Source organism: Camelus dromedarius, chromosome 23, assembly GCF_036321535.1.
Source record: "Camelus dromedarius isolate mCamDro1 chromosome 23, mCamDro1.pat, whole genome shotgun sequence".
Taxonomy (NCBI): domain Eukaryota; kingdom Metazoa; phylum Chordata; class Mammalia; order Artiodactyla; family Camelidae; genus Camelus; species Camelus dromedarius.
In genome coordinates, this window is record NC_087458.1 from 27,768,893 (window position 1) to 27,786,436 (window position 17,544).

At 46.4% G+C, this 17,544-nt stretch overlaps 1 protein-coding gene across 4 annotated transcripts in view; it reads left to right on the top strand.

Annotated features, from left to right (window-relative positions):
- The window catches only part of RGL1 (ral guanine nucleotide dissociation stimulator like 1), a 257,097-nt gene that overhangs the window by 134,100 nt on the left and 105,453 nt on the right, over positions 1–17,544 (top strand). For 2 of the 4 annotated variants that reach the window (XM_010988516.3, XM_064478083.1), the window contains exon 3: positions 4,110–4,220. The exons of 1 other annotated variant lie outside the window; for it this stretch is intronic. In XM_010988516.3, coding sequence (XP_010986818.2) covers positions 4,110–4,220 — 111 coding nt within the window. Of the gene's footprint in view, positions 1–2,996; positions 3,142–4,109; positions 4,221–17,544 lie in introns of those variants that run through there. One more of the 4 variants, XM_010988517.3, reaches the window with a different exon arrangement.

Here is a 17,544-nt window from a genome sequence, read left to right on the forward strand (position 1 = left end):
GCACCATTTGTTGAAGAGACTGTCTTTCTCATGTATTCGTGGCACTCTTATCAAAGAGCAGTTGACCAGTATGTTTGTGGGTTTATTTATGGGTTCTTTATTGGGTTTCATTGGTCAACATATCTGCCTTTATGCCAGTTCCATACTGTTTTGATTCCTGTAACTTTGAAATATGTTTTGAAACCAGAAAGTATGAAACCTCTAGCCTTGTTCTTCTTTTACAAGATTGCTTTGGCTATTTTATGTCCTTTATGGTTCCACATGAATTTTAGGATTTTTTTTCCCCATTTCTAAATATTTTTACTTATCAAAAACGCTATTGCAGTTTTGATAGGGATTGCATTGAATCTGTAGATTGCTTTGGGTGGTATTGACATTTGTAACAATATTAATTCTTCCAATCCATGAACATAGGATGTCTTTCCATCTTTTTGGTGTGTCCACAAAATAACTATTAGAACTAATAAACAAATTGAGTAAAGTTGTAGGATATAAAATCAATACATAAAAATCAGTTGCATTTCTTTATACTAATATGAACAATTTGAAAATGAAATTAAGAAAACAGTCCCACTTACAACAGCACTGAAAAGAATAAAATGCTTAGGAATATACTTAACCAAGGAGATGGAAGATGTGTATGCTGAAAAGTACAAAACGTTGCTGATATCCTTTTGCCCAAACTTGACCTGTGCTTTTAGGACTATGCCAGGTCATGAGTAGGTTAGTCTGGTAAATAAATTAAGACTTCGTTATAAATCGCTTACTAGTTTATCTTTCCCACATATTGACCAGGGGTATTTTAACCCAAAAGTGTGTATAATAAGATAACACTGACTGAGCTGCCTGCAGGTGAGATATTTTAAAATAAGTATTTAAAAACTATAAACTGCAACATTTGATTGCTCTGTCTAGCATAAAACCATCCTTTTTGGGGATCAATATCTGGACAAAATCACATACATGATCAGGTATAAATACAAATAGTTTTTCTTGGGAAGCCTCTCTGAAATTATTCAGTGAGAATACGCCATGTTAGATTCCCACACCTCGCGTACATACAGCAACCTTTCAGCGAGTCTGGCAAATTACAGTTTGGGAGCAAGTGCAATAATAAGGGAATGGTGCTTTTTTTTTTTTTTTTTTTGATCACTTACCATGTGCTAGATGATCTGTATACATATTCTATTTAATCCTTTTTCGAACTCTGTGAGATAGATGTTTGTCCCATTTTACAGATGAGGACGTTAAAGGTCAGGGAAGCAGCACCCAAGTTCACTTTTAATGTTAGGGTGGGGTATCCGCCAGGAGCCTGTTTTCCCCCTTACACACCAGGTGGCCGGCCAGGGTATTGTTGGAGAAGAGAGGAGGGTGATGAGATTGAAACTCGAGTGAGCCTTATGAGTTACAAGCTGCCCTGTCCAAAAAGGCTTCCTGGAGGGGAGACGTTGAAGAAACTTTTTGATATTCCTGAAGTGGAAACTTTTAAGGAGTAATCTCCAAATTTACAGCCCCAAATCAGGTTAAAGTACTGGTGAAATTAATCTTATGGGTCACTTAACTGTCCCCAGGCGCATCTTGTGTTCTTCAAGATCACTGAATTGGAGGACCTGGGGGCAGAGGATGGTTTTAGAAGCGGGGAGGTAGGTCTTCCACACGATTTGCCTCTGCACACTGGGGACACTCTATTCTGGTGATTAAAGAAGGTTCCAGTCTATTTTTTTTTTAATAGAAACAACCACTTCAGGTTTATAAAAAGATCATACCCTCTATCCACAGTTACTGAGCCCTGGAGGTTCTGGTTGTATGAGGGGAACTTTGCTGAGTGACGTCAAGATGCTCTCAAACGTCCAAAGATCCATTAATTTTCCCGTGGTGCGCCCTCACTGTTATTTATTTTGCTCCCCTGGGAACATGACTCCACTTGATTCTCTAGCTTTTCAGCTTATAATAAATTCATTATTAACCAAAGCCTAGCCTTATGCCTTAGCATGGCAATTAGTGAGAAGCCTTTAAAAACTTTTTTTTAAAGGCAATTAAATTGATTTAGGGGTGAATAGTAGAAAAGACATGCGCCCTAACATTTTTGTAATTGGCATGGATTTGTCACGTGCCAAGATTTGATTAAATTATCAACTGGTATCTCTCCGTTGATCTACTTTCTGCGATGACAACTCTCCCTCTGGCAGACTCCTCGTGAATGGCTCTTTCCCCGCGGTTACTGTCCCACTGTGTCCCTAGGGTCCAGAGAACTCAGCCCACGGTGACTGCTCACAGGCTCACAGAACCTCCCGGGCCACCGGCGGCCCAATTTCCGTGCTGTCAGTCTCAGCAAAGCCCTTTCCTGCTTTGTCCCTTTCCTCCCGCAATGGCCAGTGACGGGCCTTGCCACCCGGGGGGTGGAAAGAAGTCCAGAGCAATTTCCTGTTGGGAGCGTGCTGATGCTGGACACGGTACAGCCCCTGGACGTGGGCTTTGGAATACCCTCCGATTAGTCCTTTTTTGTCCTGATGAAAAACTTCCGGGCTTCCCGTATCGCCAGTCTCACTGGGGTCGCTCCGACTGAATCTAAATTCAGTGGGTAACAGGCAGATAACAGCCGTTTTTCTGACCCCATCCTCGCATCCTTCTCGCACCTCCCCTTCCCCCTGTATTTCTTTGAGCGAACTTAGGAGAAACGCACTGAGATCCCGCACAACCACCCCCGGATCTTTTCTGGCACCTGGTGACCAATCGGGAAAACCTGATCCACTTGAGAGGGTGGCGGTTCGCGGGCCACTATCAGAGCTGGAGAAGTTATTTCCCGCTGCCTTTATCTATGCGGTTTGCGAAGGGGAGCGTGTGCTCGCAGCGCAAACAGGAAAGCCTGACATCACGGAGCGGCGGAGTGGCGTGGGGAGGAGTCTGCGGCGCCCTCGCTCGCTCGCTGGCCGCGCTCCCTTTGTGGCCGAGTCGCGCGCACCGGCGGCGGCGGCGCGTGTCCGGGCTCCGCGCGCGGCGGCCGCTCGCTCGGGGCCGGGGCTGGAGGCGCCGCGGCTGAGCCCGGCGGGGACCGCGTCTGCCCGGGAGCAGGGCGCACCATGCCGCGGCCGCACACCGGAGGGAACGCTGAGAATGAAATTGCTTTGGCAAGCTAAAATGGTAACGCGAACACCCTCTGCCTGCTCCCGAGGCTGCCCTGCTGGGGAATCTTCTCCGCTTTCTCTTGGGCGGGTTTTGGAGGGGACGGAGCAATCCGGCCCCATGCCCGGGAGTCCAGGCTTCCTCCCTCGGCTTTGTACGTCTTCCTCTCTGCGTGTCTTCTCCCTCTGAACCACGCTTACTTTCTCAGCAGCTGCCCTTGGTGTGCCTAGGGAAGATGTGTGTCAGGAAAGGAAAACTTTGAAGGCAAGAGGACCGCGAGTCCGGGCGAGCCGAGGAGCGCTCCTGCGTCCCAGCCGCTCTGCATCGCAAACTTGGAGTTTAGTCGGGGACGGGGTGGGGGTGGGGGACCCCAGGGGGCCGCTGCACACGGTTGATGGGTTGCTTTTTCTGCACTTGCCAGATTATTGGACGGAAATTAAAAAAACTTTCTACCTCCCGCTAACTGGGGGTTCCAAAGGAGAAAAAAGACATGCCAAAAACATTTCACTCCAAACGAGCGAGGACTCTTGGCATTTTAAACACTTGTTTGTGGCAAATTTTAAAATGTAGTTTGCTCAAATAACGGAGCCACTTGTAAAAGGACAAACTTTTTCTGCAAGTGAATTCTTTTTCCTCTCACTGAAGGAGGCACAGTTCATCACGACTAAACCAGTTTCTTTAAGAAGGAAAAAAAAAAGACTTAAAAAAAAACTATTTAAGATATGTGAGCGAGTCTAGGAAAAATAACTAAATGGAAAAGTCCGGGGATCCTGATACCACAGGAAAGGGCTGGGGGCCAAGAAAATCTCAGCGTTCCCTCTATCGCAATGTGTCTCGTGTTGCTCTGATTCTAATATTTATTTTGAACAGCCCATCTTATGCCCTGAGTGCTGTTGGAAGCAGCGAAGCAGCTGGGATAAATTGTGGTTAGCAGAGAGGAAAAAAAAATACTCTTTTTCTTTCTCTTTGTCCCATTCCCCTGGCAGAGCTCGATTCAGGACTGGGGTGAAGAGGTAGAGGAAGGAGCTGTTTACCATGTCACCCTCAAAAGAGTCCAGATTCAACAGGCTGCCAATAAAGGAGCAAGATGGCTAGGGGTGAGTAAAGCTGGGGAGACTGTGAAGTTTGGACTTGCAGTGTCTGTTCTGTGAATACCATTATTATTTAGCAGAGGCAGGCTTTTTTTCCCCGTCTTTTCTTCTCTTTGGCCTTAAAAAGGAAACTGCCAATGACTAAGTGTTTGCACTAGCGGTACAGATCTGTTTTTGTACTTAATGTTTTCCAAAGCATCTTCCCTAGGTTTGTCAATAATTCAGAACCTCTTAGAAACATCTTGAGGTATTTGGCAAATAGAGTGGGGGTGGAGTGGCAGAAAGTGACACGGAGTAACAGGACCAGAAAGTAACACTGGGTTAAGCAAGAGCCGTTTGGCCCAGACGCACCCTTTTCTCTCCCTGTCTCCCCCCTTAACCCGCCCCATGGATGCTGACTCCTGCACCTTTACCAAGTACCCAGAATGCTCAGGGGGCAGAGCCTTCCAAATCTGCCTCCTCTAGGGGGGGTGGTGGTGGCAGATATCACCTCCTTTCAACATCCCAGGAGGAGGCAAATGCGTGCTTAGTGCCCATGATTTGACGCATAGGGTGCGCAGAGTGCCTGCTCTTTGGTGAAGCACTGCTTTCCTAAACCAGATTTCTTTCCACCAAGATTTGAAAGTGTTAGGTGGGTTCATGGAAATTATTCATTCTCGCCTAATGGATCCTTCAACACATCCCACCTAAAGGGGTTGTGAGGAATGGAAGTCTTGGGCAAACGTGGGCATGTGGAGGAACGGAGAAGTTCTGAATCTGGAGATAGAAGTAATCCTCAGGGAGCAGTCAGAGGGGACGCCGAAAACCTTGAGAAAGAACACAGTGGTAGGCGAGCAGAGGGGACGGAGTGCGGTCTCCCAGGCCTTATTCTAGCCACACTCGGGCATCACAGGTGACAGGCGTGACAGTGAAGAAGGTTCTGCACCCGCATCCAATCTTGACTGGCTTTGAGTTTCCAGAAATTGAGTGTTTTGAACAGCATCCAAAGGTGGCGTGTGAAGGGCAGGAAACAAAACTGCCAGGGACTTCATGTTAAGACTAGAGGCAACACATGGCTTGCAACTCCTGGAGCCGAAGGCAGGACGGCCAGCGGCAGTGATTTCCTCTGCCGCGGGGCTGCCGGGCTGCTGACGCAGGCGTTCACTGCTTCGGGCTTCCCCAGCCGCTTCAGGTCAGGCCTTTCCTGCTCTGTCCACCCACTAGGGCAGTAAACGGTGAGTGACAGCTGCAGGTGTGGCCTGGAGAGCTCGGAACCTTTCCTTTGAAAACCTGAGGTTCTCACTTACGAAGTAGGCACCTGACTCGGAGCATGATTCTGAAATGGACTTGGTGCATCACCAGCAGACCTGACAGGGAAAGCAGAGCCGGAATTCTGACAAGTCAGCGCTTTGTGTTTGGCGGGTGTGTGTATGCATTTTATTCAAACGTGACTGTTGATGTGGTTTGGCCCGACTGACTGTTTCAAAATGATTCACAAGTTCTGAAGCAGCCGCCTTCAAAGGTGTCAGGACATTCTCTGATGCCAGGTTGCTCCTCTCTTTCTAATGGGATTGATGTTGGTTGGGTGGCCGTTTCAGGTTTTAGCCAAACACAGGAGCAGTGAATGCGTAAGTCATGGGGGAGATGGGAGGGGTTGACTCTGCAGGCCCCAGACACACAAAGTCTGGTTCACTTAGATGCTCCCAGTTATTCAGTAATTCCCACTGGCTGTTCTGTTTGCTGGGCTCCTCTCTCCTCTCTCCCAGAGTTCTCATATTTATACAGCATCCAGAGTTGGTTCACCCTGGATGTAGCAGTAGAGCTAAAATATCAAGAGGGGAAATATGTAAACAGATGGCTTCTAGTTAATGGACGAGTCTGTTCCTTCCCCTCATTTCAACAAAGTATGATCCGCTGCTAGCACCCCGGCCCTCGAGGGCACGTTTCTAGGAACTCTCCAATTCCGATCCCACCTGTTTTCGTGTCTTTGGTGTCCTGTTGGGAAGCTCTGATTTTGTCCCTGGAAATTCCAGACTTAACTAAATGTGACTCAAGCAGTCAAGCCATGGCAGTTACAGAGTCTTTCTCTTTAGGCCCCTGAGTGGCTTTTCTTTGTATTTGTTTGCCAGTAACCTTTTCAAAATTCTTCAAAGCAACTAGTTTTCTTTATTTATTATTGAAATACAGGTGGCGTGCCCTATTAGGTTAGTTTCAGGAGTACTGCATGATTCAGCATTTGCATACGTTATGAAATGATCACCGTAAGTCTGGTCCATACGATACCATTGACCATATTCCTAAAATCAGAGCACCCAGTTTTAGAGCGAACTAGAGACTGAGGTGAGGTGAGAAGGCGGTATTATGGTTATCTCTTTTCCGCGTGAGGAAACTAATGCCCGGAGAGGTTAAATTGTTTGCCAGGGCCACACAGCTAGGAAGTGGTAGAGGCTGGATTTGAACCCAGGTATTTAGTTCCTTGCTATTAGAAACTGCCTGGGACCTTGGGGCTGTTTCTGTATTAGTGGAAGAGAACACAGACCCAGAACAAGGATGCTTATGGTCTGCTTCCCCCTACATGTTACACCTGGTGCAGGACTTGCGTGACGTGGCTTTCTTTTCTTTGTGCTCTGAGTGATGACTTGAGCTGCACGTGGAGACGTCTGTTGTGAAGCTGTGTAGCTTGTTGATAACCTCTCCATTTGGGATGTGTAGAACGTGATGCACCGAAGATGTATGAGGCTACATAGCCCCTGCGAGTGGGCGTGGCTCTCGCTGCGTGTCTGTGAGTCTTATTCACAAAGCCTAAGTGCCTGAGTACAGTTTTTATATTTTCTACCACTCAGGTCATAAAACACAAGAGTCAGTTTGGGAAGGACAGCAAAATAATTACCTCCCCTTAGATGTGAAGTTTCATATAATCCAAAACATTTAGGACGTAAAAAAAACCACCCAGATTTCTTCTGTATGGCACAAGCAACTATATTCAATATCTTGTAATAACCTTTAATGAAAAAGAATATGAAAACAAATATATGTACGTATATGCATGACTGGGACATTGTGCTGCACACCAGAAACTGACACATTGTAACTGACTATACTTGAATAAAAAGAAATTCAGGACATTCTTTTTTGTTTTGTTTGTTAAATTTTGTGTTCAGTTGATCTTTTGAAGTAAACCCCCCTGTCTTTGGTTGTAAAATATATAACTGCTTGTGGCCCAGACTGGATTTACTTACACATTGCAGCTGCAGCTTTGACCATTGACAGTGAGGTTTCGCTGGACAACTTTGAAAAACCAAATATTGTTGAAATACTGACCCAATTTTTCCTTTACAGTAACATCTTATACTGGGATAATTTTACCCAGCTATAACCCTCAAAGAAAAATGACTCTGCTTATGTCATAAAATCATCACATCTCAGGATTGGAAGAGACGCTAAAAAGTAATTTTATCGAACCATTCAAAAAAATTCCAGTCATTTTTGGAAGAGCAAATGGTGAAAAGTTATTATTTTTCTTTGGTCCCGGCTTTGTGATTGTATATCGACAGTGATATGTAGAAATGATTTAAGGAAATCTCAGTACTCTCTGGAAGCAGGGAGTGTACTGTTTTAGGAGGAATATTCAGATGGAGAAAGGAGAAGGGTCCAGCTGTTAGGGGAGGGGCTTTGTTGTCAAGAGCCCACTCTGCTGTCTTCAGCATATGGCGGCCGCGGGGTCCAGAGCAATGTGTCAAACCCAAGGTAAAGTCAGAGTGGGAGTATCTGCTTGACAAGCAGGCCTGGTGGTGCCGGCCACCTCCGCAGGGCTTGTGGGGGCTGGAGTGGTCAGTGGACAGTCCCATGGCTTTTCCCTGTTCTGCACTTCTGTGGTTACATGGTCCTCGTGGAGGGGCCCCCCACCTCCTCTCTTCCCTTTGTCTCGTATTTATCACACCTTTTATCACTCAGAGGCCCTTGTGGGTTGAGTTGAAATGCTTGAAAGCTGGGAGGCTGGTAAAGATAGTGAAATAGGACAGGAGAAAGCAGAATATACTTAGAAATAAAAGGAGCTGGAAATCTGTTAAAGATCCTGGTGGGTTAGCTGAGTGCCCTGGTAAGATAACCGCCGGTCACATTGGGATCGAGAAGTTGACCTCACTTGGATCCACTGTTTGGATCGACTTCACCTGATGTCCCCATGGCGTTGCTGTCCACATGGCCTTTAAATGGCATACAGTTGCTCTAGTTTTCAGCTAACTTCACTCCTGGGAATCTTCTCTGATCTCCCAAGTCTGGAGTGGGTGGTCCTTCTGCGGGTTCCAGTAGCATTCTTCTCTGTCCATCATGCGTTCATCTCACTCTGTTGTAGTTGTGTGTCTGTTCGTATTTCCCATTAGACAGTAAGCTCCGTGAAGTGGGAACGATGACCATCTAGTCGGCAGAAACTCAATAAATGTTTGAGTGCACGGATCAAGCTTCATCCCCTATTGGGAGGTGGATATTGTCTTGACAAATATGAATGTATGGTTGCTCCTCATTGAAAACAAAATCAGCATGAAAATGTTAGCTAATAAAGAAGAGGAGGGGGCGCAAGGGAGCGAGAAGACCCAATTAGCTGCTGATTTTCCTACGTCCTTCCTGTGACAAAGCAGGGCACAAACAGAGGCCATGATTATCCATCTTAACGAAAAAATCCGTGACAGAGAATTAACTACACAGTCCCCCAGTGCCTTTTCGAAGCAAGAGGTCCAGTGTACTTGTTGCTGAATGATGAAGAAGGAGAGGCCATGCACAAGTGAAAAGGTGTCAGCATGCATGCGCAGCACGCGTGGTCGGAGGGCTCAGAGGCGGGGTTTCCGACTTGCAGGAGATCAGCCCTAGAGAAGCCCTCAGTTTACAGTCTGTCGTCTTTGTTTTCATCTGTTAAAACAGGCCCTTGGGTTGCCTTCTTCCTATCTATCGGAATGTTTAATTTAGGCTTTAGAAAGTAAATTTCAAAATTTAACAGCCATCTGCAAATGAACCAACTGGTATTTTTCATTCTGACCTTGGGAACATGTTTCTAAAGTAATCCAGTGATAAGGCCCGTGACCTACACCAGTCAGGAAGAACTGGTAAATTCAATTGCCTGAGGTGTCAGTGCTGCGTTGGGTCACTTCTCTGCTTTCAGAAATCTTCAGGGACCTGTGTCAGGAGTATTTAGCCTGCAGCCCAGGAATATCCATTTCAGCTCAGCAATCCCAGAGACGCCCGGTCGAGTCCGAGACACACGTCCACCTCCAGCAAGTAAATACATAACAGCTGAAATATACGAGGCGCATTAACTCCTCGTACTTAAAGTGTACTTCTGTTAATATTACGAATGTGTTTCATTCTTATTTCTGTGAAATTATGAAGAAAAATTTCCTGGAGTTTTCAGTTTAGAAAGAAAAAGAGAGCGATGGAGTGGATACGGTGCCTTTCGCCTTTAGCGCGGGGCTGGAGTTTGCCATTTTCCATCCCACTTCTGTTAGCTTCCTTTTTCCGTGGTGTATATATCCTTGTACGCTTCCCCCTTCTGCGTAACCAGAACCTTGTAGTGACCTTCTTATACGCCTTACATGAAAATATGCAATACTAGGGGGCAGGGTGTAGCTCAGAGGTAGAGCGCATGCTTACCATGCAGGAGGTCATGGGTTCAGTCCTCAGTACCTCCACTAAAATAAATAAACATAATTCCCCCTGCCCACCCCCCCAAAAAAGAATAGAAAACGTGCAATAAGAAGCCAAAATAAGTAAAACATTTTAATTTTTACCGTGATATTCTCTTTACAGGGGGGAAAGGACGAGATTTCTGTAAACGAAGCAAGGAAAGTCTGGGTGGAATGGGGAAGACCCATGTTGCTTTATTCCATCAGAGATGCTCGGCGAGCTGTGCCTGGGCTGCTGGTGGGTGCGGCTGTCTGCACGGAGTTGACTGGGGGTCTGGAGGCTGGGGCAGTTTCTGAGTTGTTTGCTGGGGAAACATGCTCGCCGCTGTTGTGCGTTTCAGCGTGATTCTGTCATCTGTGTTTGAGCCCACGAACCTCGCCTTCAGTGGGAGTCATTTGTTCATCAAAAGCCAACTTTATGCCACAAAGTAAAAACAAAACACCCTTTGTTCTTAAGGGAATCTCAGGGGGTAGGGGAGATAGGAATTAATTACAATACATTGTGGTCTGTGATCAGTGTTGATGTGAGTTCTGCATCGAGCGTTACGGGAGCCCCGGAGAGTGGCATGTAAGTCGGGTGGGAGTGGGGAGGTGGGGCTCCAGGAAGGCTGCATGGAGGAAGGGCCCTTGAGTGGAGAATCGATGGATGAATAGGAGTTACATGAAGGTGGGGGGCGCTGGAGACAGGCCTTCCAGTCGGAGAGCACAGCATAGGGGAGGGTGTGGAGGCCGGAGACGAGCCCACTGTGTGAGGCGCATCCTGGGTAAGAGGGAGGGGCTCCTGGTGGGAGAGTGACAGGAAGGGAGCCACATCTCAGAACTTGCGGGTCCGAGTGCCGGGTGGTTATCGAAGGGCCCGAAGCAGCCTGACGTGGTCAGATTTGCATTTTAGAAAGATGACTGACAGCCCAGGAGGGGATGCAGCGGGACTCAGGAAGGAGGCTGAAGCGGTCATGGGGTGAGGACCTGGATGAAGCCGTGGCAGCAGAACAAAGTGGGAGTGATGGGCGTGGAGGGCGAGGAGAGGAGGCCTGGTGGGCCTGGATCTTAGCACCCCTGCTTTCAAAGTGCGGGTCAAAAGCCTCCTGGCTTTCTGGGGTCAGCACCATCCTCTTCTCACTGAATGAAATGTCCCGGGACTTCAAGTTGGGCTTCCTCTGTGTAAACACTCGCAAATGCCTTTTTTTCCTGCCAAAAGGCCCCTGCAGACCAGACCCGGGCAGGCCTGATGTGTCCTGTCCGGAGACACGGTCACAGTTAAGGCTCAGGAATGGGGCAGCGAGCACTGCTTGGCTCTCAGATTCCAGGGCACTTTGAAGAGCTGGCGGTTTCTGTCTTTTGTTTTTTTGTTTTTCTTGTAAAATCTCTGTTTCCCTACAAACTAAACAGATGGCATCTGTCGGCCTTGGAGAAAGAATAAATATGGAACCCACAGGACCGTGATCACAGAGTTGTGTTTTAGACAGCAGCGGTCAAACTTGCAATTGTGTTGTTAGGGACACAAGACACTTTAAGGTGGGGTGTCCTGGTCTTTCTCCCTCTCCCTGCTCAGTGCCTTTAAACCCTTTTTCTGAAACCGTTTATCCTGGTCGCCCACATTCCTGCTCGTGGAGGCTCACTCTGACTGCTGATTCTGCTCATTCTGGAGGTTTGGTAAGGTCCGCTGCTTCCCTAGTTCTCTGTCACCACAGTCTGTCTCTTCTCTTACACATGCACACACACGACCTAAATGAAAATGTCTCTTCATGTTGCATTTTTTAGGATCTGGTGTATCTTTGTAATGTCCTTTCATGACTACATCCGTGTCTCTGATCGAAGCCTAACTTTGTCATATTTTGCGTGGTTTCCCTTAATTGTGTCATTATTGTGATGAACTTTCCCCTGTTTAGGAACTGTCTTTAGTCTTAAAAAAAAAAATGAAAACAAGAGAGGATGGTATAGCTCAGTGGTAGAGCACATGCTTAGCTTGCAGGAGGTCATGGGTTCGATCCCCAGGACCTCTAGTTAAATAAAATAAATAAATAAACCTAATTACTTCCCCCCTAAAACAAAACAAAGCAAAACAAAACAAAAAAAGGAGAGAGAGAGAGGGAAGGAGGAAGGAAGGTATAAAAGGCTGGACAAGTTTACAACATTAAGGAGACACATCCTTGGCGGGAGCCCAGTTAGCCTCGGGCGGAGAGGATCATGTCGCTTCGCACTGAGCCTTCGGGCTCAACGTTGTGGGAGAGCCCGTCCCTCTCCACCCGTGAGGCTGTGCGCTGTGTTCCCGCGCGTGGGGTTTCTGCCTCACTTGGTTTCCCAGAGCCACCGTCTCCTCTGTGTGGCTGCCTTCCAGGGGCAATAACGGTTGTGGTTGGGGGGGGGAGGGTGGTTCTGTATGGTTCTCCACCCTCACAGAATCGTTACCCGACGTGTTCTAGTGTTTAAGTGCCTGTGCCATCTGAGGGCCATTCATTCGAATTTGTTTCCACGCAGTTAACCTCAGCCCATGTCAGCTCCCCCGGCCGCTGCTGTTTGTTTCCAGCAAGGAACTGAACTGTGTGGCCTCTTTTCCATTCTGTGTCCCGCTGACCTAAATGCTCATTTTCGTCTTTTCTAAGAGCAAAGCCAAGGCAGAGTCCTTCTATCCTTCTGAAGAGAGTTTGAAGGCCCAGACCAAACCTTTTCTGCTGAAAGTCGCCTGTCTTTGGTCAGCGACGTCAGCAGAGGCCCCTTTGCACGTCTTCTCTCGTTGGATGCTCCTCTCGCGGCCGTAACGTCTGTCTCTGCTGGTGACGGAGCCAGAATCTGGGGACCATTTCTACCTAACAAAAGTACATTTAATGGATATAGGTAAAAATAATCGAAACTGGATTACACATTGGCTAAAAAGAAAATGCTTTATAATCATGACTTTTCTCATTAAAATGGCAATACTTGAAATTGTTTGCTGAGATCATCGACACTCCTAAATAGAAAATTCAGGAAGTTGGAAGCATCTGGCTAGTTTGTGAAGCACAGGGGAGACACTGGCTGTCTTCTAACCAAATGTCGACTCCTCCTGTCGCCACAACACCATGAGCACGTGTGATTCACGAACGACTTAACCAGGTATTGACAGGGCCCAGCGGGGAATCAGCGCCGGGCTCTTTCTCCTGGGCTGGGACCTTTGCCCGTGGGCGGTGGCACCTCCTGGTGGCTCTTCCTTCTCACGGGGGCATTTCCAGCAGGAGCTCCAGTTAAGGGAGGTGACCGAGTGCCCCAGCCCAGAGCCCGCGCTTTGGAGCCAGACAGACCTGAATCCAGAGCTGGCTTCCGCCGCGAGCGGGCGGTGTGGGCGTGAGCAGTGAAGTTGCCTGCCCTCCCCGAGCCTGAGCTCCTCGCCTGTGAGGGCAGGGGCAGGGCAGCGCCGTCCGGACACAGCTCCTGGGGGGACTGAGTGGGTGACGTGTGTCGGGTGCTTGGCACGGTGCCTAGGACGTGGCTTGCACTCCAGTACTGAGCACTGGGCTCTCACAGGGACCCCACTGTCCGGGTCCTCTTTTAAACCCTGCCCAGGAAGCTTGTAGAGTTGTGGGTCTCCCCCCGAAACTTGGGGTTTGTGTATAAACCAGGCTGCTTGATTGAGCAACGGTCTTAGCATGGCTTTAAATCATGTCCCTGACATCTCTTTCTCGTTTTGCACATCTGGGAGGAAGGACCACAGCAGGGCTCAGTGACCCTTGTTTATTAGAGTGCTGTCTTACTGTCCTGTTTCCTCTGGCTGGCTGCCTGCACAGGAGAGGAGAGAGAGGAGGGAGGAGGAGGAGGAAGGACAATGCTTGCTTGGGTTCCAGTCTGTCTCCTTTCAAATTCCTTCAGTTTTCCTAGATAGTTAATTTATTGGTGTTCTGATTTTTAGGCTTTTAAAACATTTTTACTACTTAGCAGTGGGCTGTATTCTGTCCTCTATAGTTGGTATCTCTGACTAAAAAGTGGAAATGTAGGAAACAATTTTTCTAAGAATTGCTTTGTAAGTGTCACGCCAGTCATTCTTCACTGGGCATAATTTGGGATGGCAGTAAATTGCATTTGCACAAGTTTAAATAAAGGTAAGATTTCTCATGGTGCCACATGTGGAGCAGCTAATGCAAGACCTGAGCCCCACGCTAGGATGGAGCTGAGTTCCTCCTGAGATGGTGACTTGCAGGATGTCACATGACTTTAATCTTCACTTTCGTCTTCTATGAAATGGGGACAACCCCTGCTTTTCCTTCTGCCTGTGGGTCTTATGAGGATCATATGCGTTAACCTATACACAGGTACTTTTAGTATATAAATTATTATACAAATACAAGGATATTCTTACTGTTAACTAACCTTAAGGCTCTTTTTTTTTTCCTTTCTTTACCACCTAAGTGCTCGATTGGCATATGGTCTGTTCATTAGTCCTGACTTTCTTCCCTCATTCTGGAGAGAATCCTTTCTATATTTTTTTCTTCCCATTTGCTAATTACCTAATAATAGCCACCACCATTGTTACTAGCGCTATCCTAGATGCATGGAAAATGCAGAAAAGGCTTCTCTCTGTAGATCGGGCGTGGGAATAGATACCCAGACAAACGCAGTCAATATCTTGCATGTGCAAACCTCCTACTTTCTCTTTCTTTTCTTATTCTCTCTCCAGTATAATTTGGTTTTGTTTTGTTTTGAGATAATGGCTGTTGATTCTCTTTGGTTCTCCCTTTCCTAAGGGTACTTTTAATTTGTTGCAGTGAAGGGTGGTAGAATTAATGCACCAAGGAATGGAAAGTGCTTCCAGCCTTTCAGAGCTGCTGGAAAATCAGCGCTTGGTTTGAGGCCAGATCCTGATGTGGGACTTGAACTCATGACCTGATGCCAGAGGCAAAATGTTACCAACCAACCCACACAGACCCTCCTAAGATGCAGGCATTTAAAATACTTCCTTTGAGTAATTCAGTTGTTGCTCTGGATTCTCTTCTGACTTTCAGCCTTTTCCCTGCAGTGTTCCTGGCTCCCCTGTTAGGAATACAATTTTAGTTTTTAGATCTGTTTTTCTCACTGTCTTTCCATTTGCTTATAACGGCCCCTTCCTTCTAGTTTTCCATTTCTCCTGGGTGAGTTCCTTGTTTTGTTCCTGTTCCTTCCTGTCCTTCTTCTGGATTAAAAATAGCCTCCAGGGTCTTTGGCTTCTTGCCCACAAACTTGCCCTTCCTCTGTTCATGCAGAGGCCCCCCCGCCCCAAGCATCTTAGATCCTCTCCTTTGCTCTCAAGATACTCAGACTTCTGCGTCCATTCCCTGTTATTCACGCCTGTTCTCAGCTGCCTTATGGGGCTGACTGACCCTTGTACTCAGAGCTGTAACTGGAAATTACATCTCTTGTACAAAGGTGCTGAATAAGTGACTTGCTCATGTTAAGCGTTACTGACGGACACTGGACTCTCTCTGCATGTGCTGACTGTGTGGTGCGAAATGAGAAGGGGTCTTACACACTGACTCAAGGCGCATGCGTAACATTCATCCACGTGCAAATCAAGTGAGTCCCAGGAACCAACTGTCATCCATCAGGCGTCTGTGGGTATCCCGGAGGGACCCACAGAAGTGTTTCTCAGGGAGCTAAAGTTGACTAAAGTGTTTCTTCTTGAACGTTCTTTGGTCAGAGTTGGAGGATTATGATATTCTTTACAAAAAGACTTTCTATCCAATGTTGACCTAGACAATCCACAAATGAGTGTCGGCTTGTGGGCTAGAGGCTTGTAACACTTTAGATGACTGGGCAGGAAAGCGCTGATGGCAGCAGCTCTGATTTCAGACCCCAGCCTGACCCTGAACTCCCTGTTTTGCTAAGAGTCATGGGAACAGGGTTGGTGATAACTTTTCTGTGTAGCAGACACAGGCTCAAATGGTCTCCGTGCACCTGTCCATCCAGCTCCCTAGGTGCTTATGTCTCCATGAAGAGAGCCCGCCCTCCCCTCAGCTGAGGGCGCGGAGCTGTAGGTTTCATCGCCCACAGTGAAGTCCACATTCATGTGCCGCCCTGTCTCCCTCACGTCACATCAGCCCGCAGTGCTTCTCTGTTCACTCGTGGACCCATGAATGACTTACCGTTCAGGTCTCAGCTCAGGTGTCATCTCCACTCTTCTTATCCTGGTCCTCTTCTGGGATAATTACCCTTTTATCTGGGTCTTCTCAGCACTTTACCAAAAGCTCTGTTGCAGCATGTATCACATTGTATCCTTTTCGTGAAAAAAAAAAAAAAAAAGTTTCTCTTTGCTCTGTTCATTTGAGTGACTGAAGGGCGGGCAGGCGGGGACCATACTCAATCAGTCCTCATATTCCCATCACCTGGAACCAAGTCCAAGCCAGTCTGTGCTCAGTAAGCAGAATAAGTTGTTTGACCTTATCTCTATTATAAAGCATGTGTCTTTAATGAATTTTTTTGGCCATTTGGTAATATTGTAAATCTCACTTTTTGAAACAAAAAGGAAAGTATTGGAAAAGTAAGCTAGAGTTAATTTATATTTTATACTCCAGCTAATGACACAATAAAAAAAATTAAAATGCTGCTTTTGCCTCATTTTTTTCATCATTTTTCTACATCTTTCATGATCTCATAAGCTACACGTTTAATGATCTTATGAAAATTGATTTAACTATTATGGTGATGTCTATAGATAGAATGACATGGTATTTAAAGTTAATCCATCAGCTTCTTGGTGACATGTAGGTTTGAGTCATGAGTCAAGGACAGGCCTCTGGAAACCCAGTTTCTGCTTTGAGTTCCAAAGTTATTTTACTTCGGATTTTTCACATATTTTATTTTCTCTCATATCTGAGGGCTATCATTTGCTTCAACCTTGTATTAAGCCAGTATCAAACCACTTTGGATTTGTTCTGTGGAACACATTTTTGTAAAGGATCTGTCCCCCACCATGCGCATAACCACTGGGCTATGCATGGAGCGATGCAGCGTCTCTGAGACGTGTGGGGCGGGCTTGTTGCCTGGGGCACTTTTTGGGGTATGCTCCTCTTAACAGGGTTCATTGGCAAAAGGGAACTTGCAAATAAGTGACATACTTCATACTTGATTGCGTAGCATAATAATACCTGTAGACGTCTCAGTTTTCATTAGTAACACGGCTCCCTTTGCTCTCTTACCCTCTCGAAGTATTCTCTGCCCTGTGGTCTTACATTCTTACCCCTTAACTTGCTACTTCAGGCAAAACATAAAGCCTATGCTGGAAGTTTTCATAAGTCCAGCTGTTGGTAGGTGTTTCCGCTCCGACTGTCCCAGAGTCGTTGGCTCTGTCAAGGTCAAGTTTTTGACTACTTCTGCTCCTTCTCGCCTTTTGTCCCAGCATGTTATCCTTACCTTTTTTCTTTGTACAGGGATTCCATGGCATATATATTTGCTTTGGAAAAGAAAGAAGAACCTTTTGAAAGCAATGTTATTCTTAAAAGAGTGATTGCCACAACATTTTATATATATATATAATATATATATATATAATATACATATATATATTTTTTACAAGAAGAGAAAAAAATCACCCATAATTTTACTGCAGGAACACAGTTCTTTCAACTTTGCATTTTATCTTCCAATCTCTGTTCACAGGCACACATTTTAACATAGCTGCTGTCATGCTGTTTATTCATTTTTGTAATCAGCAAGATATATTTTTCAGAACA